At 40.0% G+C, this 24791-nt stretch overlaps 1 protein-coding gene across 2 annotated transcripts in view; it reads left to right on the forward strand.

Moving 5' to 3' along the window:
- Positions 1–24791, forward strand: part of pacs2 (phosphofurin acidic cluster sorting protein 2) — an 86849-nt gene that overhangs the window by 38800 nt on the left and 23258 nt on the right. For both annotated transcript variants that reach the window (XM_079262179.1, XM_079262178.1), the window contains exons 2-7: positions 14694–14781; positions 15147–15236; positions 17494–17619; positions 22363–22525; positions 22825–22898; positions 23067–23147. In XM_079262179.1, the coding sequence (XP_079118305.1) occupies positions 14694–14781; positions 15147–15236; positions 17494–17619; positions 22363–22525; positions 22825–22898; positions 23067–23147 (622 nt within the window). The remainder of the gene's footprint in view (positions 1–14693; positions 14782–15146; positions 15237–17493; positions 17620–22362; positions 22526–22824; positions 22899–23066; positions 23148–24791) is intronic.

Below are 24791 nucleotides of genomic sequence, written 5' to 3' on the forward strand. Positions count from 1 at the left end.
TGGTTGTATGTAAAAATACCAGTAGATCAGGAGTTTCTGACATACTCAGACCAACTACTATAGGGTGGGAAAATTGAATCGAAAAATCGGAAATCTGGATTTTTTTCTTCACAATTTTAAAATGGATTTTTTTGTTTAAAATTTTATTTTTTTCAAACAAATAACATTAATCCACTAAAATTTTTTTTGTCATTTTCATTGGTTTATTGATCTTTTTACTTGTCTTTTTGGGCATTATAGCAGCAGAATGATGATCTGGCTACTGTGTTGTTTTTTCCTAAATGAAATCAAGAAAAATTACTAGCAAAAAGAAGTTTTATAAAAAAAAGAAAAAAAAATTGTTTTTAATCTACAAAGATCATCAATATTGAAGAATTTTGAGAATCGCAATTTAAATCGAACTGGTACCCAAAAAATCTGAATCGAATCGGGACAAAAGCATATCGTCACAGCCCTACCAACTACCATGCGACATTCAAAGTCTCTTAAATCATCTTTATTCCTCATTCTGATGCTCATTTTGAACTTTGTCTTGACCACGTTTACATGACATGTACGAAGTTGCTGTCGTGTGATCGCTATTTGCTATTTGTGTTAACAGCTAATTAAGCAGGTCTAAGTCATAAAGTGTATATCAGGAGATCTCTGTTTATTCTCATGCATTACAAACTGGCTGTCATTTGGATTTAAATAAACTTTGCATCTCCATCCTTGATGGTGTTGCCTTGTTGTCCCCTGAATCGTGAGGTTTCCTGCATCAGTCTAATTAGTGCATCTCATCTCATAGCTGGTGAGAGCTGGGACAGACGTCAGCACTCTGTCACATTCAGGGGCTGAAGTGGGTGTAGTTAATTGCATGGCATTTATGATGTGACAGACTGATAATATCTGAGCAGCGGAGTGTGTCTGGATGTGGAACATGTTGTTTAAAATGTGTATTGAGCTAAATAGTCATGTGTAAAACTAAAAGCAACAAAAAAGAAAGTTTTGTTTTGGGAAATGGGAAGATGTTGCTTATTTGTACAAAACTATTGCTGCCTAAGGCTCATATCTGTCTCGACCGTGTGACATTTTTCATTTACCGGAAGGTGACAGATGTGCACTGTGCCTATGGAAGGAAAAAAAAAAAAAATCATCCAACTTTCCTTTTTGTCTGTCCAACAAACTTCAACTGAGGAGCTGTCTAAGTGTCTCTGGAGGCTCATGTTTTTTCTCACTGACTCATCCAGCGCGAGATGTTTTAAACCTGACGGAAAGCGAGCGAGAGAGCAGCATCATCGCAGTAATGTAAACAGGCGTGGACACGAGGGGTTGGATTTTTCAAGAACCCCAAGAGACGTGTGAATTTAGGTCGCTTCAGCGCCGTCGCACAACATTCACGCTTTGGGAGTAAGTGGAAGCTGCACGCGTCCTGGCGCGTCTGGGACATGGTGACGTGCACGAGTACATATGGTCGTGTTCATCTGACAGATTACAGAATAAGAACAACAGTGTGTGTTTAATCACAAGCACACACGTGGATGCAATGCTATATCCACATAATATGACATTTATTAACAACATATTTCATTAAAATTCTCCACGTTTTTTTAATCATGTCAGCTGTGGGAGCAGCTCCTCTCTGATTGGCTGGGACAGCATTGTTATCAGAACAGCTCAAACAATCCTAAAGTACTGGAGTGCATCACAGCACTGTTGTTTTGTAGTTGCTATGGAAATATTGCCAATTTTTATTCAGCAAGCATGAATTTAATTTGAAATCAGAAGACCGGAATTTCTTAAATTCCCAGATAATTCTCCTAAAATCCCATAATCATGTTGTCTTCATCTGATAGAGAAGAGGGGATCGTACCCACAGATGGGAACGCCAAAGTCATTCACAAAAAATGTCTTTATTGTTAAAGGCTAAGGTGAAGACTTGCTGATATTTCTGATGTTTTACTGATCTTTGTGATTTTCTAGCTTTGCACTTGGAAATTAAATCCGTCTTTGTATGGTTACAACATCTTAAGCAATCACCAGTTCTTTTGTTTTGATTGATCACCATACGGCTCCATTACAGATGGTTCCTGTCGTGCTAGCTCCTTCCCTACTATGAGACACATTAAAGCAGAACTGAAATCAGATGCATTTTGTGGCTTTTTAGTTGTTTATTTGGTCCTGATCAGGGCCCTTAAGAATGATTTATACCGGTCAAATTGAAGAATAAAGAATAGAAGAAATATGTCATGACCCTGCGAATAAACAATCGATAAAAACACCAGGATGTCTCTTTTTGTGTTATTCTTTTTTTTTAATCATTATTTGTGATCATGGCATCCAGTGAGTCATTGTGAGTGATGTATGGGCATAACTTTCAGCTCATCAGCTCACTGGTTCATGAAGTATGTGTATGTAAGTCAGTGAAACATTATGGACGTAAAAAATTAACTGGGCTGCAGAAAACATCACATCACTCTTGTGATGTTCAACAAAGTCTGACTGCAGGGGATTGAAGATGTCCTGTCTGTGGTTAATAACCACCAAAAGAAATTCCAACACATTAACACTAGACTGCTTTAAATGCCCCATTGAAATAAAATACTATCTGGATGGTGTGCAGTAAATATAGGAAGAGATGGAACCTACTTCATGTGGATTTTATGTGTGTAATTGTAAATGCTGTGGTGGTGAAAAAGCTGTTTATAAAGATCATTTGTGAATCATTATAACCTCAAATTTGAATGTCGTTTGCTTTGTAACATGTCCATCGCCATACACGTCATTGTAATTTTTATGCTCCATGACTACCTCCATCATCACATCCACCTACAACATCTTGCACGTGTTTGTCACCGCAGATTTGTCCACAAATGCTTATGAGGACATTTTAACACCTTTTCTGCGCACTTATATAGAGTGCTTTCACCTTTCTCCTTTCACTCACAAATGGCTACACTAAGGTAGGGATGTCCAGTATTTGTCCTCAAAGGCTGACTCCCAAAGGCCAACTTCACAGCAGAAATAAACATGTTTTACAGCCTGGTCCAAAAAACTAATTTTAGGTTTAATAGGTCAGGTTTACCTTCATGACAAATGTCAATTTTTTTTTCTAACTCCTTCGTTGAGAAAAAATTCCCAATAGAAATTTGGTGTATTTAGGGGCGTGTCATTTTGATTGACAGGAACCCGATCTCCTGCTTCAAGGAGGAGGAATGTAGAACAACCGCGGCTTTTAGCCGCTTAACTTTAGCTTAACTTTGTTTTTAGCCTGCTTACCTCCGTTAGCTGGTTAGCGTGTGTTAGCTCTGGGTTTGCTTGGTTAGCACTTAGATACAGGCGGGTCAGATATTGCTAGATATCAATCATCCATGACCCGCTCACAGCCCCCTCTCAGCTCCATGTCTTTACTCATTTTTGTATTTTCCAGGAGAGACTACACGCGTGATGCTGTCAAGATGGCGATGGTGTGAACTGTCAATGACTTTAGCTTGTCAGAAACCAGTTGGTGACGTCACAGAGTTCAGCCCAAGACTCTTATGACCCTTTAATCTGACCCTGATAATACATGCCATGGCTGACATAAAAGTACAAATATACGGTAAAAGTTGAAAATGGTGATTAATACAGTTATTATTACATATTTTAAATCTTGAATAATTTGCTTAAAATTGGATGAATAGCTAATGAAGACTGCTAGATTGTAATTACTAAATACTGAAAAAAGAAGGTTTCACAAAGTGTTGGATAAGGACAATTGTTAAAGTTAATAGATAGGTGAGCCAAAACAGACAAATAATAAAAAAAAAAAATAATAAAAAAAAAAGGCTTTTAGATGATTAACTTGCTTGAATGATCTTTACGTCTACTATAACGCAACAAGACTCTTTGCAAACTGAAAAGTATCAGATCTTAAACAGGCTGCTTCTGTGGTGGGAGATTAAGTTTGTTTGTTGTGCTAATGAAAACAAAGACTGACGAAGTGATAAAAGACAGCAGAAAGAGGGTGAATACTGTTTGGAAATGGTTGAGCTGCTCTCTTTCACCTTTATCTCTTCCGACCGGAGCGCACTGTTGGAAATGTCAGAACAGAAAAGGTGGATCAATTAATAAGACAAAATTTGCTCTCCCTGCACTCCAGTCTGTAAAGAGGCAAGCACTGTGATGGACACTTGGCATTCTGCTTCATGCCTGGCCATCCAAACAGCACATGAACACCAGTCATGGTCATGATGAGGGAGTGCGATTAGTTTATGAGCGGCATCTGTCGATGTGCTGCCAGTCTTGTGTTTCAAACATGGGAGGAAATCAGATCCGACTTGCCCTCCTGGTTCGGCTGGACTCGGTCTGTAGGGAGCAGTTTCACTTCAAAGCAACCTGAAGATCACTGATGTGAAGGCCTGAAGAGAAATAAGAGTTGATGTGTGTGGAGCCATGCTTGTAGCCCCATGTGGCAGTACCAGAAATAGCATTACATTTGTGGGAATTGGTACAGAAGGAGTTTGGTTTTGCTACACACAGCGAGCAGTGGATTGTGAATGTGTGCGCGGTCTGCTAACACCATAATGGTATGCTAATAGGTTTTTACAGTTTAATGAAGACTTTTTGTGTTATTGTGCAGGCAAAACATTCAATTTAGTTTACAGCTGAACGTAAAATGTGTGTTTTAAGAAAAAAATCCTGCAACAGTATGAATCCACAAAGTCTCTCGGCCTAAAATTGGACCTGAACAGTAAGTGCGCTTTGAGGAAAAGGTGGCGCAGTTGGTGCAGTCTGCTGTGAGAGTGGGAGCTCTAGACGTCAGAACAGTGGGGATTATTGTTTCTTTCTGCTCTGACATGATTCCCTTGTCTTTTTGCAGCTCTGAAAGTGCTGCAGAACATCGAAACACTGGTTCAAATCCAATTTCAATTCAGCACTTTCAGAAATTGGATTTTTCTTAGATTGAACGTAGAAGAAACCTTGATGTCTCTGATCTCATAAAATGAGATGGAAGGCTTCGTTATTTCGCACTGAACTGATATTTCTCTGCACATTTTTCTTGGGTTGAGGCAACCCTGACTGCTCCCCTCTGCCCTCCCCTTCCCCGCTACATTAAAAGGGTCCATGAAATTACACTTTTCAGCCCTCTCTTAGCTTCGCCGCCACATGTAATAAAAAAGAATATAAAATAATAAATCCTCCACTTTATCCTTTGCTTTATGGTCTAAGCCCCAGAATTTAATCTGTGCATATGCTGCATACAACATACAGTAGCTGCTTATAGAGAAAGGCATCAGATTACACAGTAGGCTTCTTTTTATTTTCCTCTTTTTACAGATAATCCTTTTTTTTATGTTTTTGTTTCTTTTTAAGTACATTTTCATTGTCTCTACAGTCCTGAAGTTTGACACTTTCAATCCAGTTTCACTAAAAGCTTCATTATTTTTTCTGTATTTTACTTTCACAAATATAGATCCACTTGTGATATCTGTTACACTATTACATGAGTGCCTACATCTGGATCTATTTAGTATAAGTGCCTCTGCATATGGCAGAATGAAGTTTGGAAATTTCATTATGGATGCAGTTTATGGATTCGTGTGGCAGGAGTTGCAATGTCCAGCTTCTCGGCTCTGGCTACACCAGAGGAAGCGAATCTTAAGTTAAAGCTGGGCAAGGTAATGTTGGGGAATCTAGCAGGATCTGAAAGTAGCACCCTGTCTTGGCTCCTCCCCCTCTGGTTTTGCTCCTTGTGTGATTCGAGGCTTTTTTCTTACCTCCGCCGAGGAGGTTATGTTTTTACCGACGTTTATCTGTTTGTGTTCAAGATAACTCAAACAGTTATGGGCGGATTTTAATAACATTTTTGCGAGTTGTTGGAAATGTGAAAAGGAAGCACAGGTTTAATTTGGGTGATGATCTGGATCATCGTTTGGATCCATCGTTTGGAGACCGACCCCAGCTTTAAAAGTGGACCCCGGATGTCCAGACTGGTGTCTGGCTGCTTCCTTGCTTTGTACATTAACTATAATACTTACTGTTTTGTATTTTGACAAAGTACAGCTATGTTATTATTAAGTTCAAAACATTTTAATACTTCTTGGTGAAGCAAAGCAGATCATCGTGCCGAGACACTCGAACGCACTCTGTCCATGTTTTGATGTGGACGTTTCCTTTCAGGCATCTCTGAACTGCTTTAAGAACAACAAACCAACAACAACAAACGGAGGGTGGGGCTGCATAGGCGGTTCCTCTCCTGACAGAGTGTGGTTACCCCCCCCCCCCCCCCCCCTCAAATTTAATCGCAGTTAACAAACACTTCACAATCATTCATTAGTGGGGGAGGAAGCTGGTCGATGGGGTCCTCCCACGTCCTTATTTCCGGGGCTTTCTGGGGGGACTTCAGGCGGGGGTGGGGTGCTGTCCAGTAGACCTGGGCTGGCTAGACTGAGGGAGGGCTCTGCTGTCTGTGAGGTGGGGGCAGTGTATGAGTGGAAGTGAGGTGGGTGTGTGTAAAAGGAAAGATTGTGTGAATGGGGACTGAGTAGGGGGTGCGTGATGAGGAGTGTGAGGGTGTGTCGAGGGGGAGCGTGTGAGGGGGGCATGTTATGGTGTGTTTGTGTGTGTGTGTGTGTGTGTGTGTGTGTGTATGGGTGTGGGTATGTGCATGTGTGTGTGGTTGGGGGGGGGGTCTTGGTGGAAGCGGAAGGTGTGCTGGGGTACGGCCTGGCCTCTGCTTGGAGGCGGTCTGGGTGTCCTGGCTCTCCTGGTGTGGGCTGTACCCTCTTCCTGCGTGGGTGGAGAGTTGCCTTTGGGCTCTTGGGGCCCTGGGGCCCGCGCTCTGTCTGCCCTGGGCATCCAGTGCCTGGCGGGGACGGCACAGGCGCCTGTTCCTGCTGACTGTGGGAGACTATGGCTGGGGCCCCGTTTGCTACCTCCTGGGTGGGTGCATGGCTTGCTCCGGGGCCGTTGGGGTCTGTGCTCGGGGACGGCTGCCGGCTGCCTGAGTCTCGGGGTTCTCCTGGCCGGCCTCTCGCCTATCTGTGGGTGGGGCCACATTGGCATGATCACTCTTCTCCGAACACGTTCCACTCTGTATGTTCTGCAGGTTTATTTACTAACAACAGTTAATTTCCTTTCTGTGTGTCTGACTTAGCTTGTTAGTTTCTGTTTCTCCTGACAGTTGATGGTTTAGTCCTTCTGCAGGGGGAACATGACTCCAATGTGTACAGGTGCATGTATATGTGTATATATAGGCGGGTGTGTATGTGTGCTTATGTATATGCATCTGTTTGTAGGTTGTTTTTTCTCTCCGTCTTTCTTTTTCTCTTTCTATCTCACTTTTTCTCTCTACGAGGTGTTTTTCTGTTTTCTCTTCTTTGATTCTCTTTCTGTCCCCCTTCTGTCCTCTCCGGTCTGGTCCAAAAAAAAAGCAAACTTCCAAGCAATGCATGATCTCAGCAGCTGTTGTGGATACTTTAATTTTCCCCAAAGGATGAACGATTAAGATTGATGTTCGGGCTTTTCATCCACACCATAATGTAGCTGATGTTTATCTTTTCTCATCTCAACAGGCGTGGAGTGAATATTTATAATATTTGATGCAGATGTTTATCTTCCTTTTGGGACAAATTGCTCTTTTGTTTCCAGTGTCATCATCAGGTCAAATATTCTGTTTGTGTTCATAGTTTATGAACATGTGCATCAGCTGCAGCTGTGTTTAGTGCTAATTTGCATTTTGTCTGTATGCTAGGACATGTAAAAAAAAAAAAACTGTAAACCGTGGAGATGTTTATATTATGAAGACAGAATAGGTTAAAATATTTGTCTAAAGGGAAAAAACTGGGCTCTAAAATTGGACAAGCATTGCCATCACAGCTGCAGGACCAGCAGCAGTAAAGCGGATGTTGTTGCCCATAGCGATCAGGTCCTCTGTGTTCACACTCAACCCCCCCCCCCCCCCCCCCCCCCCCCCCCCCCCCCCCCCCCCCCCCCTCTATCCCCTCCGCCTTTGCCAGAGCATCTGTTCTGAGCTGGCCGCTGGATCAGGACTTGGCAGGACCCCACAATGTGTTCCAGCAGACCCTGCGGGGCAGTAAGGGGGCTCAGCAGGGAACATCTTTCTTTACAGCAGCACCAGGGCAGGAGATGTGTCAGTGTGAGTGTTGTCTGTGTCAGTGTGTGTGTTGTCTGTGTCAGTGTGCACTGGAATTAGCCGGTGGCAACAAGGGCGTCCTTATGCTCAGACCTGAGAGAGCGAGGCGGCTGCTGTGTGTGTCATTGTGTGTTGCAGAAGGACCAGAGACGATGTTGAGGCTGCACATTCTGCTGTTGCATCTTGTCCTGAAAAAGAAACATTTTCTTGTTTTTTAATGGTTTTATTTTTGCCGGAGTGGTCGTCCTCACTGCATTACCATGTTTTTGTTGTATTCAAATAAATGTGAGAAGATCTATAGATATATGAATTAATTTGGGTTTCTGAGGACATCTGTGGCTTGTAGCATAGAAGGCACCCTGTGAAAGGGCAGCCGTCGGATTGAGACGCACGATTTGTTGCAGGAAAAACAGTTCAATGTGAGAGTGTGAAATCCACAGAGACATCTTTTCTTCTTTTTCGGCTCAACGGCACACTAAAGTGAATGAATACAGTGGCAACACAAGGCTGAACTGAAGAAGATATGAGGAGCAGCATCTGAGACGTTACAGTGCTAAAGAACAGGGTTGTATAGTGATTACTTAACTTGGAAAACAAAGGCGAGTAAAGAAACATTCTGGGCTTCTTCTAATGAACTTCTAATTTCAACTTCTACCTTTTAATATTTAATCAGAAATGTCACTTCTAGATAATTGCACATATTTAATGGCATCTCACCAACAATTAACTTTTTTTTTTCTTTTTTCTTTTTTAACCTGTCCTGTCCAGCATCTCAGCATACAGAACAGCAATCTGCGTGCCATATTTTTGCCAGACAGATTTGCTCTGTCAAGGGAGACATCTCATGTATATAGCTGCCCTTGATAATCTGAAAATTTTTATTATTATGATAATTATTCTATTTTATTTATTTATTTTTCCTTTTATCATTTTGCAATCATCGTCACGTCTTGATATGGCCGAGCTGGACCTGGCAGGGAAAGAGGAAAAAAAAGAGGAAATGAAAGGAGGAAAAAGAGAGAGAGAAAAGAAAGGCGTGTCTAAGCTGCTAAAGTTACAGTATTTGCAAAACAATATAAAGTACTGAAAAAATACAACAAGACATAAGTAGGATAGTGACAATATTCAAAAACAGACAAAAAAATGAAAAATAAAACTAAATGAATTAATAACATAACAATTACAATACCAACCATTATTAAACATACCTACAGAGGGTCATTAGCAACATTTAGTAGGAAGCAGATGGGAAGATGAGCGCTTTGTGGGCGTGCACGTGTGAGTGTTCAACCTGTGATCAGCTGAGTGCTTGTAGGGGAGCACGACCACGACCCGAGGTGTAGGGGAGGAACCCAAGGCCACCAGGGCCCGGCAAGCCCACCGCAAGCCTTGGCAAACCAACAATTAACATTTACTGGAGAGGAAATCTCACCAGTCTTCCTCTGTCACACGGCACCATATGGTCAATGATTGTAGAAATGTGGGTTTTTTTTTTGGTTTTTTTTCTCAGCCAGACATTTTTAGAAGTTTCATAAATCATCTACAGTCCATGACGGCCTCTCTTTAACCTTCTGTAACCTTGTTTTGTTTTTCTGTGCTTTTTTTTTTTTTTTTTTTAAAAAAAAGCTCTTTATTGGTGGAAGAACTGCATTTGGTCACTTCATTTAACACAGAAGATGTTTCCACATGCCACTGCATGAAATCATAGAAAAACAAGGAGTTCTCACCAGACATCAAAGATCACTTTAGGTTCCAGGTACTTCACTGAGATGATGTTTCAACATAAAAATGAGCAGAAAATAGACCTAAACAATGGGTGGGGGGGAAAAAAGCGTGATTTTTTTTTTTTTTTCTGGCTAGTGTTGCGGTTGTAATTTAATCTCTTTCCATTCATTGTTCACACAGTTATATTTCTAATATTGTTTGGAGAATCAACATATGGAATGAGATCTAAATACAAACTCCTTTATATTCTAGCAAGGACTTAAGATCTTTACACACCAAGATAACTTGGTGGTGAAATATCGATGTTTTTGTCTATACACGCCAAGTGCATAAATGCGATAAAAGTGTTTCCGTTACACTTGTGCCATATATTTCTATATGTAAAAGTCAGACAAACCACTTCATGAGAGCGCAAAAACCTTTTGGTGACACTTGACTTTTTCCAAAATGTAAGTATTTCTATTAGCGTTTTTTAATTGCGATATTTTGCACAATCCTATGAGTAATGGAAACACACCTGGAGAAAGGTGCACCAGGATGAAACAATGTAGATTAGGACTAACACTATGAGGGATTTGTAAGCAAATGTTAAAACATTTCTGGCTGCATTAAAAGTCCTCAGCTTTCTCAGCAGAAAGAGGCGCTGTTGAGCCTTTTTGGTCAGAAGAAGGACAGTGCTCTGTCCTCCTCAGTGTCCAAGTTTTTGAAATGTTCCAGCTGCTCCACTGCCTACCCATTAATCTCCAGTGACTGGGGCAGCGTGCAGTCTGCAGCTCCAGATGTTCTCCTCGTTGCAGTAGAGAAGAGTGAGCTCTCCGATATGCTGCTATCGGATGGAGTCAGTTAGGCGAGCCACCAAGGCTGTGTCGTCCACATATTTCAGAAATGTCCAAAACACTGAAGCCTGAAGGTTACATTTCCTCTGGAACAGGTTTACATCTGCTCCATGTTGTACATCTAAACAGTCTGATGTGATTTACCTTGTTTACACCACAGCGCATCAGTTCTGTTGATGCGTTTCCATGACACCTGGAATTGCAAGTGCATTTACCTTACGAATAAACAATCTTTCCAACAGTATGAGATTTATAGCCAAGAAGCAATGAAGAAATAACCTGCAAACTACAAATTTGCTCACTTTAATCTAAGTGATGATTCCATCATTTTTTGTGGAGGCAGTATTACCAGCCCAGCAGATCAGTTCCAACAAGTCAAAGAGATTGACCAATTACACATAATCATATGTTCCTTTTGAATTTTTTTTTCACTGGCTTCTGTTTTAATGGAAAATATTAAATATTTTACATAAATCCTTTGTTCAACATGCCGTATGTGACTTGTGGAACAAAGTTGTCTGCGTGACAGATACCATTGGGCGATATTTGCCTACACAAACCAGCATCCAGCCACCTAGCATAGCTGAAATGAGTGGACCCGTGGGCTCGGGACCAATGGATAAAGGCTAGAATACAAAACAGGAGTACAAGAATGCTGCATATTGTTTATGTGTGAGCAGGCTGAAGACAATGCAAGCTTTCTTTGGCTTGTGTCCGTTGTGCCTGGGATTTCTTGGTGTTGTGTAAGCCGAAGGGGAGAAAGGTCTTCATTCAGCCTGCTGGGGTTTCTTCAAACCTGCCATTGTCATCACTTCTCCAGTCTGTGTCCCAGTGTTTTCCTTTCTCCTGATTGATACCCCTCTGCTGCAGAGGCACAGCATTGTAATTATGTCACTCAGCAAACCGTGTGGTTTAGAAAGGCCTTGACTCACAGAGCCGCTGTTTTCTTTTGTTCGCCGCCTCACCTATCCATTTCCTGTTCTGAAAATAGGAGACCTGCAGAGGAGTTAGATTACATGAATGGTCAAGCTCTCTTTAATGACAGTGGATATAGTTATTGAAATATCAGGCTTTCTCTCAGCACATTTCTCTCGCTCTCCTACCTCTTGTGGCAGTTTCGACTCACATCCTTTACTCTATACGTCAATAAACCTTGTTGAATGGCCACTTCTTCTGCTGAATGACATCCAATGCCAAGCTTTTGTGCCCTGGCATAATTAAGTGATGATGTCATTTGAATCACCAGCCCCATTATTAGTTTAATTTTGCCGTAAACAACTGAGGCAAATGACAAATGGTCGGCTTCCAGATTGAGCTTTTTCTGCGCTGCTCTTTTAAATGATACAGTCAAAGGAACTAAAGAGCGCCTCAATAGCACAACGCTTTTAAAAGAAACGTTTCTTTTTAACTCCTGTGAGCAATTGTCTCAAAAAATCGTGACAGGCTTGTTAAGACGCCTCCTTTGTGCTCACGCACACACATGCTGCCCTAACAATGCCCCCCTCAGCTGCCCTGCAGCCACCATCCTGCTTGTGTTTCTGCTCTGCTAGTTGAGACCAGCCAGTGAGGGCAACAGAGGATTAAACTGCCAGCATAAACTCTCCGGATTCACACTTGGCCATATAGAAATGTAGAAGCATTATGGGGTGTCTGGTCAGTTCTTCCTCTGCAATTTATGTGAACAGGTTTTGGGATCTCCCTGAAGAGAAAAAACAAATATATTCCTTAAAGAGAGAGAAGTTTTTGAGGTTGTGGCAGGAGGACATTGACTTTCTGGTTGGTGAATATATATATATATATATATATATATATATATATATATATATATATATATATATATATATATATATATATATGTGTATAATCTTCTGAGTCTTTCAGAGGGCCGCATGGTGGTGTGGTGGTTAGCACTGCGACCTAACTAGTGAGAATGTTGCATGTTCCCCCTGTTTATGTGTGTTTTCTCTCTAGGTACTCCAGCTTCCTCCCATCACCCACAAACATGCATCTTAGGTTAATTGGTCACTCTAAATTCTGCCTAGGAGTGACTGTGAGTGGTTGTTTGTCTCACTTTATTGGCCCTGTGATGGGCTGGCGACCTGTCCAGGATGTACGCTGTCTCTCGCCTGCTAATTGCTGGGATAGACTCCAGCTTCCCAGCAACTCTGAATTGGACTAAGTGGTATAGAATATGAAGGAGTCTTTCAATTCATGAATGGGTGAATGTCAACAAATGAGTTGTTCAACCCATAAAGAAATTAAGTAAGTAAATAGATAGATAGATAGATAGATAGATACTCAGGATTTATTACAGTCTGCAAGCAAGAAGTAGGAAAATGCAAGAAATATTTCATAGAAACAATATATATTTCATCATGAACTTGTATTGAAACCATCCCACTGGATTTCAAATAAGAAAAGAAATGACAACAAAAACAGTTCATTAGTTCAACTAGAATAGAATAGATTAGAATTACCCTGCATGTTTAAAACAAATGAAGTAAGTTATTTGCTAATCAGTAAACTAAGAAACACGGTGGATGTTGCTGATGACGTTTGCTAAATGAAGGCCCGGAAACGGGATTTTGGAATTTGTCATCATTGCTTTAATTTCATCCAAAATGATTCAACCAGCTAACTCATTAGAAAAATCAACTCAAATTATATGGGAAAGTAAATAATCACATTACAAATGCAGTGCTAGTTCCGTAATTTGGCTCCTTACAAAACCAGTAACTTTTTCCTCTGGTTGTATGAAGACACCATGCTTTTCAGCAAATTCTTCCACCCAAGGAGTCCAAATGATCTGAAATTACTAATGAACTGTTTTTGTTGTCATTTCTTTTCTTATTTGAAATCCAGTGGGATGGTTTCAATACAAGTTCATGATGAAATATATATTGTTTCTATGAAATATTTCTTGCATTTTCCTACTTCTTGCTTGCAGACTGTAATAAATCCTGAGTATGTATGTATGTATGTATGTATGTACGTATGTACGTACCTACCTACCTACCTACCTACCTACCTACCTACCTACCTACCTACTTACTTACTTACTTACTTACTTACTTACTTACCTACTTACCTACTTACCTACCTACCTACCTACCTACTTACTTACTTACTTACTTACTTACTTACTTACCTACTTACCTACTTACTTACTTACCTACTTACTTACCTACTTACTTACCTACTTACTTACTTACTTACTTACTGTATGGGTTGAACAACTCATTTGTTGACATTCACCCATTCATGAATTGAAAGAAATTCATGAATGGGTGAATGTCAACAAATGAGTTGTTCAACCCATAAAGAAATTAAGTAAGTAAATAGATAGATAGATAGATAGTAACTTTTTCCTCTGGTTGTATGAAGACACCATGCTTTTCAGCAAATTCTTCCACCCAAGGAGTCCAAATTATCTGAAATTGCTCATCTATAAAGACACAACATAGATTAGAAAACAGCATAATTTGTTTGTTTATCACGTTATCTTGCTTTTTATGGCATGTTCAAAGGGACAAATATATGACTTTGTGTCACGCACTTTATATTTCCAGCTCGTTCAAGCAAATATTTAATAAAGATAGGGGAATAGATATTGAAGGTTCAACTCCACAATCCAGTTTAACACTGCCCACAGCCATTACCCTTATTTATTGCAGTTGTTTTGTGTTGTTTAACTGTTTACCATACAAGCAAATCTTTCATAACACACTCTTTAATGTTACCTGGAGCAGTTGCTGGTCAGTTTTCACCAACATCTCCACTGACCTTGGTGACCTCTTGGTGTAGTGTGATGTCTTATTCAAAGTCCGACACTATTACAGCTATTCTACAAAAATTATAGCAGGACTGCTATATTTCCTGGTCTTCTCTTTGTGTTTTGTCGCCTTGTAAATTGTGTTTAATAAATACACACAGCCTTGTTGTTATGACTCACTTAAAACGCAGTATTGGTGCTAGGTTAAACATTTTCCTCTCTGTTTCTCTGTGTCTTTCTCCAGGTTGTGCAGTCTGACACTGAAGAAGCTGGTTGTGATGCGTGAACTCGATAAGGAGTTGATTTCTGTGGTCATTGCAGTTAAAATCCAGGTATGCTTTAAATAAACCCTTAAAACAAAGAGGCATTAAACATACTTATATCCCTCACAACACCGCTGCTAATCTTATTAGATCTTATAAATGCATCTAATGATGTGCTATAAATGAACAATCCATCAGTATAATAAAGAAACAAGGAAAATACATTTAACATGTATATAACACAGTTTTTCTAGGACAATCTTAGTACACTAATGTTTTTAAGATCCACAATCAATAGTTCAATGTTTAAAATTGTATGTTCAACTGTGCTAAATTATTCACACCCAACACCTTTACTGCAGGAATGCAAGCTACCTAAATATGACTTGTGCACAAGTAATCAAACACCAGACTTTTTGTTCATTTACCTACAGGGTTCCAAGCGTGTTTTAAGGTCCCATGAGATTGTGCTGCCACCCAGTGGGTCGGTGGAAACTGATCTGGCTCTCACCTTCTCACTGCAGGTAAAGGAAAAGTATTTCACAGTGAAGTGTTGCCAAATAAACCCCATGTTCATAAATCTTAGCTTAATATTTGCTGTGAATGACAGAAAAAAAGTTACATATGTGTGGGTGAGTTGTGTAATGTGTTTAAACTTACATTAGGTTTGTGTGTGAAATGAAGGTGGTGTGTTTCAGTTGCCTGGTTATTTCCTGTGAAATGGACACCACCGGTTTTTCATCAATGTTAAGCATGGCTCCAACCTGTGGGGAGCAAAAAGGCTCAGTTCAAAGTGGAATATAAAATGTGTTGGAAAGAAGTAAACAAGTGTTCATCACTTCACATTTAGCTAAATAGCTAATTTACCCATCATTCAGTGCAGCACCCTTGAGTCTAAAACTTAAAGAAAGAAATGTCATAAAAACAATATTATTTTTATTTATGTAATTAAAAGAAGTTATCTGAAATCAATCAAATCAAATCAAACTACATGGCACTATTAGCAAGCTAAGCTAACATTGATTTGGCTAACTTAGCTGTAGCTCTCTTAAGTTTAGCTTCTGCTGCACTATATTTTTGTTAATAAAAACTTTTATTTCAGTAAAACCCCATTTAAAAAAAAAAAAAAAAAAAGCAAGCCAGTAGTATGTCAGTCTTGTGACATCAGAAGAAAGTATGTTTTATAGTACAGATACAGATTAATGAAATTACTGTCTGGAAGCAAGATGTTATTTTGTGTCATGGTCTGCTATATTGTGGCCATGGATTGCTAACACACACCATTAAGTTGTGTGTACATGTCAATAATACACTGGAGGACATAATAGGATATATTAACTGTGTCCATGGAATAGTTATTCAATTTCATTTGAAAAGAGTTTTGCATTGAGACAGAATCCTTTTAAAAAATGTTCATGTCCACAAAAAACCAAAGAAAATCTTGTCTTACATCATGTCTCAGGCCTGTAAGTGGTGCTGCCGTCACAAAACTACACAAAACCAAAACAAATAATAAGACACAGAGGATGAGAATAAACTTTTGATGTAAGCAACATCCAAAGAAGAAGACATTGGAGAATCAAGCTTAAAAGGAGACATTAGTGCAACATCACTTGAGACATTTTCCATGTTTACAGATTTGGCTGTGAAAGCCACATCATCCTCAGTAGCTTCTGCAGCACAAATTCAGCATTGTAATCCTCCATTTTTGTAGTTTTTGCAATGGTTTGCACATGCAGATTAAGGAAAAAGTGAGACTCTGTCGTCATGGGTCAGAAAAGGTGCATATGGATTGTAAATATTCAAACAAAAACATGATGTTTTCAGATTTATTAATTTTGCAACCTGATTGAATAGATTAGCATCTTCAGGCTCCCAAACTGCTGATTCCATGTAGACGAAATGTCTTTTTATATGTTTAATTTATTTATATGTTTCCTTATTTTATTTAAAGAATGTCTTAACCCTAAAAACTTTAGCAGGTACACCTAATCTCATCTGCATGTGGACATGTCCTTAGTTAGTATGTGGCCAGACGTTACTATGACTATGTCTACAGTCATTCATCCATCCAAGGATTTAAAGAAAATGAAATGTGAATTTGATTAACTCAATATTATCCAATATTATATATATGTTATAGCCTATAAAAAGTTCACTCTTCATCTTTACATAATTCCCACAGATTAGTATCATGTGGCCATGAATTTATTATGTTGTTTCTCTGTATTGTGAATCTGTGGCTGGATGTGCCTCTATGAATGTCACCAAATGATCTCCATACTTTCTTTTTTACCTTTCCTCCACATCTTTGGTGTCTTTTGAATATGTAAATTGGGTCATAAATGTAAACTGTAATCTGACCATTTCTGGTTTTCTAGTTAAAATTTCTGGCAATTTTTTTTTCACATAGTTACGTAGGTTTTGTAACCACTGTAACTTATAAAACAACATTTAATTTGACAGAACCGGTTCTGTGCTGTGTTCTGTGCATGGTGCGCGCACCATTTTACATCAATTATTTCTACTTCTCTATCTTTGCTCTTGTTTTGTGGGCTTGGTTAAAATAAGGAGATGATGCACATAAAATAAGAACAAGCTAAATGTAAACAACAAAGAATGCCACTCACCACAGCCGAGTGGGTTACTGGTGTATTTTAAGAAATTTGAAGCCCATGTTGATTTACAGCAGAAAGAAAAAGGTGTTACTGTTTCTGGCTTTTGACATAGCAAGCCTGTCTTAATTTATTTTCCTTTTTTTTCTGTTTCCTACTTTCTTAGTACCCGCACTTTTTAAAACGAGAGGGAAACAAGCTGCAGATCATGCTCCAAAGGCGGAAAAGATACAAGAACCGAACTATCTTAGGCTACAAGACTCTTGCAGTGGGATCCATTGATATGGCAGAGGTATGGTGACACCACGCTGAAGGAAGCATTCATTGTGTTTACCACACATTTAGATATATGTAATCCACCACAGGCTGTGTTTGTGTGCGTTTGTGGCATATTAAGGATAACAAGGCCATAGCTTGCTTGTGCTGCACTTTGTGTATCTTGAAGTTTCAGAACAGGCAGGAACAGAAAGTTGCTTCACCTCTAACAGGCAGTTAGTGTCAGAAATGGTGTGAAAATTTAATGAGAGGGTGGTGGAAGCTGGAGCTGTAGTTTGACATATCGTGCAAGACTGTGCCTGCTGCTGGCTACTCTTCAATAACTCCTGACCTTTTTAAATTACTCTGTGCAAAAAAATAACAGTAAAGAAATGGTTTTATGTTTGAAGTACTTCAATTTTCCTGAAAGACCTTTCTTTATTGTCATCTGGTGCATATATATCCTTATCTCCAGTTTGATTGTGTGTAATCTGAAACTATGACGCTTAACATAAATCCTTTGGTTTTAAATATTTTCCCAAGAAATCATGCACATATTTCATTATATTTTTTAGAAAATAACTCAGAATTCACGGCGGTACATTTTAATGTGACTTGAAGCTGTTAACCAATGTTTGCATGAGAATTTATCACGCATTAAACAGAGGTTTGCAAAGTCAAGTGTAAAAATTGTGCATCTGCGGCATCGTCGCGGAAACGCTGCAGTAATCACAGCCTGCAGACAGCCCGCCAACTCTCTCTGAAGGAAATCTAGAATACACAAATCAACTGCTTAATTACGTGCACATGATGCTGATGCACAAAGGAGTTCCCATATGGCGGACAAAGCTCAGTGGAGCTTATTAAGGACACATCTCAGCAGCTGAGAGAAGAAAAGAAAAGGATTTTGGAACCTGAGAGGGAGGAACAAAAACAGCAAAAGGAAGGAGATGTCCTTTACTGCAAGAAAGAAACACGTCTTGAATTTTCAGCTGAAGGAAAGAAAGACGGTCTGACACACAACACCACATATGATGTTGCTGAAGGCTGTCCTGGTCTCTCAGGACTGCAGTGGGACAGAGAGGCGTTGTCCTTAAGTGGCTGGGCTTTATGAGGAGAATGTGAAGATCTGGAGGGACTTATTCCAGAAAAATGGTCAATTACTTTTGATGAGATGATGCAGAATAAGGAGCCTCTGTTGGAGAAATTATTATGGGTTTTGGTTTGAATTAAGTATTAGACATATATGCATTGATTTGCTGTGATCCTGCTGTGTTTTGTGTCTATGCACAAAGCTTTCTTTAAGTTATATGATCCTTGTCTGGAATGTGCAGACAAAGTCTGAGACAGGAAGAGTTTCCTGCAGGGCATCTGTTTTTGTCAACTGCTTGGTTGACCAGTTGTCTAAAGGTTAAAGGTAATAAAGTAATATAGTGAGTGATTGATGCTTAGTGAGCTCAGTTTAGCTTCGGAGGAGAGAATGATTGTTTTCTGTGGTCTGCCCAGCAACTAGGAGGAGTTAAGCATGGTTTATAATCGGATGTTACTTCAGCATCTGCAGAGAGAGTTCTCTCTCCAAGCTCCAGCGTGTGCTTGTATTAGTTTATAATAAAATGTTCATTGTAAGAGGACAGTTGACTCTTAGATGTATTACAACTTCTCAAGACCAGAGTATTTTCCACCACACCTCTCCGGTAGTGCAGTGTAGCAGAAAACAGTGGTTCAGGTGAGCTTTTAGTCACAGTACAGCACGTCAAAACTGAACCAAACAAGAAAAAGCATCTTGTAGAGCGAGGGTCTCCATTTCCAGTCCTCTCGGGCAGCAATCCGGCAGATTTTTATTCTTTCCCTGTTCCAACACACCTAAATCAAATCAAATGGGTCAGCTTATTGTTGACTTCTTCAGAATGACCCATTCATTTCAAAGTCAGGTGTGTTGGAGCAGGGACACATTAAAAACCTCTCTGATAAGCGCCCTAGAAGGACTGGAGTTTGAGACTTCTGTTGTAGAGTATTCCCTACGTAATGTAGAAAAGGATTTGAAGATGAGAAGGGATGTTGTACATGAATAAACAATCTTGCTGAGGTGACTGAATGCTTTGTGTTTGTTTTCCAACCACCAAGGTGACGTCACATACTTTTAATCCCTCGATGCTGGTTGGCGCAAATTGGTGACAAACCCCTTTTTGGTTTTAATTGAATTATTTTCATTTTATTAAATTAATCAGGATTATCTATACTTGATTTTACTCACTCTTATTCATGCATTTATTTTCATATGAATTATGTACTATTTATCTTTATTTAGGGCTGCACGGTGGCGTAGTGGTTAGCACCGTGGCCTGTGGCCACAGCAAGAAGGCTGCTGGTTTGCACGTTGGCTGGGTGGGGGCTCGAATGGTGGCCACCATCCAAAGACATGCGTGTTAGGTGAACTGGTTACTCTAAACTGTCCCTAGGAGTGAATGTGAGTATGAATGGTTGTTTATCTCGCTGTGTTGGTCCTGTGATGGACTGGTGTCCAGCATATACCCTGCTTCTTGCCCAATGATCGCTGGGATAGGCTCCAGCTTCCTCCCGGCCCTTAATTGGACCGAGCGGTTCAGAAAATGACCTACATGACATATCTTTATTTAGTAATTGTTCGGAATGTTTGAATATTTAATTGTATTTTCTTTTATTCTAGTTTTTCCTGTATGTATTTTGTTTTGGGTGTTAAAGGGCTCCTAACTCTTTTTGCTTCTTATGAACTGCAACATAAATCATTTCTAGCAAATCTTTTAAATAATGGAACAAACTCTGAGAGTGGTGATTGTTTTACTTCCATGCACATTTCCAAGAGCACTTTTTCCTCCATATTTACAGTTGCAAGAAAAAGCTTTTGGAAAGGTAATGGGCTAAGGATTAACATACTTTTTCCATCCTACACTGTGAGTGTTAGCTTGTTGTGTTCAATAAAAACATGAAAACAAGTCATTTTGTGTGTAGAATTAATTAAAGCAGACTGCTTTCATCTCTTGTGATTTGAATGAAGATCCGAAAACATTTTATTACCAATTTATGCTGAAATCCAAGTAAATGTGACAGATTCACATACTTTTTCTCGCAACTGTATTCTGCATTGGTTCTCAGTATAAGCCAGTTTTTAATAATACCATGAATTACACTCAAATTCAGAGTTTATATGAAGTGGGAAAACCGTAATTCCCTCTGTTACCCATCCATCTACTCTCCAAACCACTTAGTTGCATCAGTAACAGGTGAAGCAGAGAAGCCCAGGCCTCCCCGTCTCAGCTTCCCTCAACTCCTCCAGAGCCAGTCGGCTCGAAGAAGCTGCCTCTTTCCTGAGGGACCTCATTAAATCTCAAATGGGACGTTTCCAGGAAGCATCCCTGAATTTCCAAGCTTCACATTTGATCAGGAGGAGTGAGCCTCCCAGTGTGGACGTAAAGATGATTTCAACCACTTGTATTCACAGATTGTTCTTTCATTTATTAACCTTCATGGAGGCTGGGGACGTAGACTGGCCGGTAAATGAACAGTAAGATTTACTTGATGAGTCACGGCTGACATATGGAACAGCAAGTGCACGACTAAAGAAGCTGAACCAAACTCACTGAGCTCACTCGAGACACTTAACTCCCCCAGCTTTACAGAAACAAGCATTTCTTCGCATTTGGAGCGGCTGGGTTGTATTCCAGCTGCATCACTCGTACCTGCACACCAGTCAAGTCAGTGTAGGAAGTCACTCATGTTTCCAGGAGGAAGAAAGTCATTCACAGAAATCAATCTGGTTGATGTTATTACCTTTCCTGAGCTTTCTGAACTGAGGCAACCCCCATTTAAAGCTCTTTTTCTCCAGAATCCCTGAGAAAACCCAGTCACAAGGGTCACAAAGAACATGCCACCTGGACTGGCAAACACCCAGGCCCAGTGTACTGTGTCACAGTCAGGGCCATGATAGTTGATCTTAATCTCCCTTCCACTACTCTTTCATAGCATTTACCACAGAGGCTGAGAAGTACGATACCCTGATAATCAGAACACACCCTCTGCTCTCTTTTCTTAAAGAAATCCAGAAGAGTTTTCTCTGAGATCATCTGAATGTTAGATGTGTATCAACCAAAACAACCCAGTGTGTCTCATCCACCACTGCTGCCATAATATTTTAGAGTCTCTTAGGGAGGGGCTGAAATCTCCCCAAATCTTCCTGCTTTATATACATGGAGGATAGGCAGGTCCCTCAGGTTCACAAATTCCTTAAAATGCTCTTATCAATGGCTAATAGCGATAGCTTAAGGGATCCTTCTTTGCTCGTGGAAATATTTTGTTTTGGTCATCTGAAAAGAGAAAATATATGAAGCTTTAACTCATCTGTAGTTGTTGCACTGGGAATGTTTATAAAAGCATCCAAGTAGCTGATGGGTCTGAGACATGATGCCAATGAGGAGCTGCGTCAAAGTGCAATATCACTTATAACCACTAGGTGCTATTTCCAAACTAAATTATCATTCAAAATGTGGTAACTTGTTGAGGTTTGACGGCTCAACTCATTCCTTGTTCTTGAAGAAAAATTATTCTGTCATGTGTTGCACTTCATATACAATCACTTCAGGTGTAAAAAAGAGATCAACATGTTGATGAACAGATGTTGAAAGGAGGGGCTGTTGTTCACTTTTTTGTAATATGGTTCAATAAAATACTACCTGATCAATTTGAGGTTTTACTTCTTGGAACATGTACATTTTTTATTGATGTGCAATTTTTCGGCATCTGCCAGGTGATGCAGCACCCAACCGAGGGAGGTCAGGTTCTCCCTCTCTGCAGCAACCAGAAAGACATGCTGGGCAAAGTTGCAGAGATCTGGATCTTTTCCCTGTCCAGTCAGCCAATAGATCACGAGGAGGCGGCCCTGCAGGGAGGACAGAAGATCAAATGCTCTGGTATGCTTTGCTTCTCATTACCCACCGTGTTCTTGAAGGTAAAACAGCAGAATGCCATCATTATCATGCTTGATGAAATGCTGATATACTGAGAGGGTATCACAAGGGTCAGGGTAGTTTTCCTCTCTCCAATTAAGCGGAAAGCCATGAAATTCAGGCAGCATGCAGACCTGCATGCGCTATACACCTCATGTATATTTAGATCCTGGCAGCTTGTCAATTTTAAAAGGGTCATTGCAGTATGTATGAGGCGTCCTCTACGCTTTCAAGCTTTTAATCTGCCTGCTTATCTCCTGCAGATAACTACTCAGAGGAAGAGTATGAGAGCTTCTCCTCAGAGCAGGAGGCCAGCGATGATGCTGTGCAGGGACAGGTGAGTCTGCCTGGAAATCATTTCAGCTTTTAGATCCATGAGATGATTTGCTTGAGCCTGCTCTGTGGTTCCTGGGTTAATATTTAATCTGTCAATTTAATCCTAATCTGTCAATTTAATCAGCCAGTCAAGAAAAGTTGGTTTATGTCAGTTTCTGTATGTTTACAGGATCTTGAGGATGATGAGTTTGATGTGAGGAAGCCAAAAAAGCAGAGGAGGTCGATCGTGAGGACTCCCTCCATCACCAGAGTAAGGAACATGAAGCAGACCCATAGACTGTACAAGAAACATGGATGGAGCCTTAGGCGGTTAAAAGTGAAGCCTATGCGGAAGTGCATAAAACTGCAGTTCTCCCTTCATCCACTAGGGGCTCCAAAACAGAGCAAATCCCCATAGACTCCCATGTAAAAAAGACCAACTTCACAGCAGAAATAAACATGTTTACAGCCTGGTTCAGAAATCCTTTTTTGGTTTAATAGGTCAGGTTTACCTTCATGACAACTGTGGGGGGAGTGAATTTTTTCCAAACTCGCCCGTTGAAAAGTAATTTAATCTTGAAATTTGGCATATTTAGTGGCGTGTCCTTTTGATTGACAGGTACCCAATCTTCCGCTTCAAGTAAGAAGAACGTAGAACAACCGCGGTTTTTAGCCAGTTTTTTGCTCCTGAAAGGATGGCAATGGTAGGAACCGTCCTCCGAGCGCCAATTCAGCTCTTCAGAAACCTGTGGGTGACGTCATGGAGGCTCCGTCTATTTTTTTATATACAGTCTATGAGTAAACCAAGCTACAGGGAAATAAACCTTTGAATGTGCAGAACACCAGCTCCAACCCCGATACTTCCAGAGCAATAGATACCACTAGATAAAACATACAAGAGTTTTATCTTTTTACTGCGGACTTTGTGGTGTTTGGGTTTTTTTCCAACACAGATACAAGTTGGAATAGTCTTGCTGGAAGTAAAATGAGCACACAGCACTGCAGGACAAAAAGAGGCGGGACGTAAAACACTGCGATGAAAGAAGCTACAGGCATCCACAAAAACTTGTTGGCACCATATTGTGTTTTGTTATCTAAGTTCACACTTCGAGGAACAGAGTTTTGCTTGGGAGCTGCAGCTAAATCTGCCAAATGAAGTTGATCATACAGTCATTTGCCTTGTGAATCAAATTAAACACATTTTAATGAGTCCTTTTTTTCATATGCTGATGCAATATCCTCAAGTCTTAGTTAAATATCTGAAACATGCTTTGGTGAAAATGCTGCAGAGATGCACCAGCTTCTTTTTATGCCACAAGGATACAGGTTTATTTTCAGACATAAAAGCTTTAGGGTGTGAAATGACTCTCCATCACTCACTTCTACAGAATGTGCCTCTTTTTGAGGCTTTTTAACCCTCAAAGCACATTAATACCTTCTAAAGACCCTTTGGAAAGTTTGCACAGCAGAGCGTAACAGCCAGCTGGCCGGTTTATTCTCAAGTACAAAATAGAGACGAACTTCTTTTTGTCACATTTCAGCTCTTTAAAACCTGACCTTCACGGTTCCTCCAATCCTTTGTGTATATATTTTAGACTAATCATAAGAAGTACTGCTTGTATGAACTGCAATGTTATTTTAGTCATGTTTCAGAAGGTGTGTTTAATGGGAAATGAAAAATGTGAATTTCTATATTTTGTGTAGGAAACAAAGCAGTTATCTAAGTAAGCTAAACTAACAATGACTATTTGCTGCTATTGGTCAAACAATAAAGCCAAAACCAAAGAATTCCCAATTCTCACTTCCATGGTACAGTGAATGCAGCCTGACCTGATGTTGAAAATGTGTGGAGAAAAAGAGATAAGAAGGCTGCATTCTTCTTCTTCTTTGTAAAATAAATTTTGCCTTAATCATG

Source organism: Telmatherina bonti, assembly GCF_933228915.1.
Source record: "Telmatherina bonti genome assembly, chromosome: 22".
NCBI classification, from domain to species: domain Eukaryota; kingdom Metazoa; phylum Chordata; class Actinopteri; order Atheriniformes; family Telmatherinidae; genus Telmatherina; species Telmatherina bonti.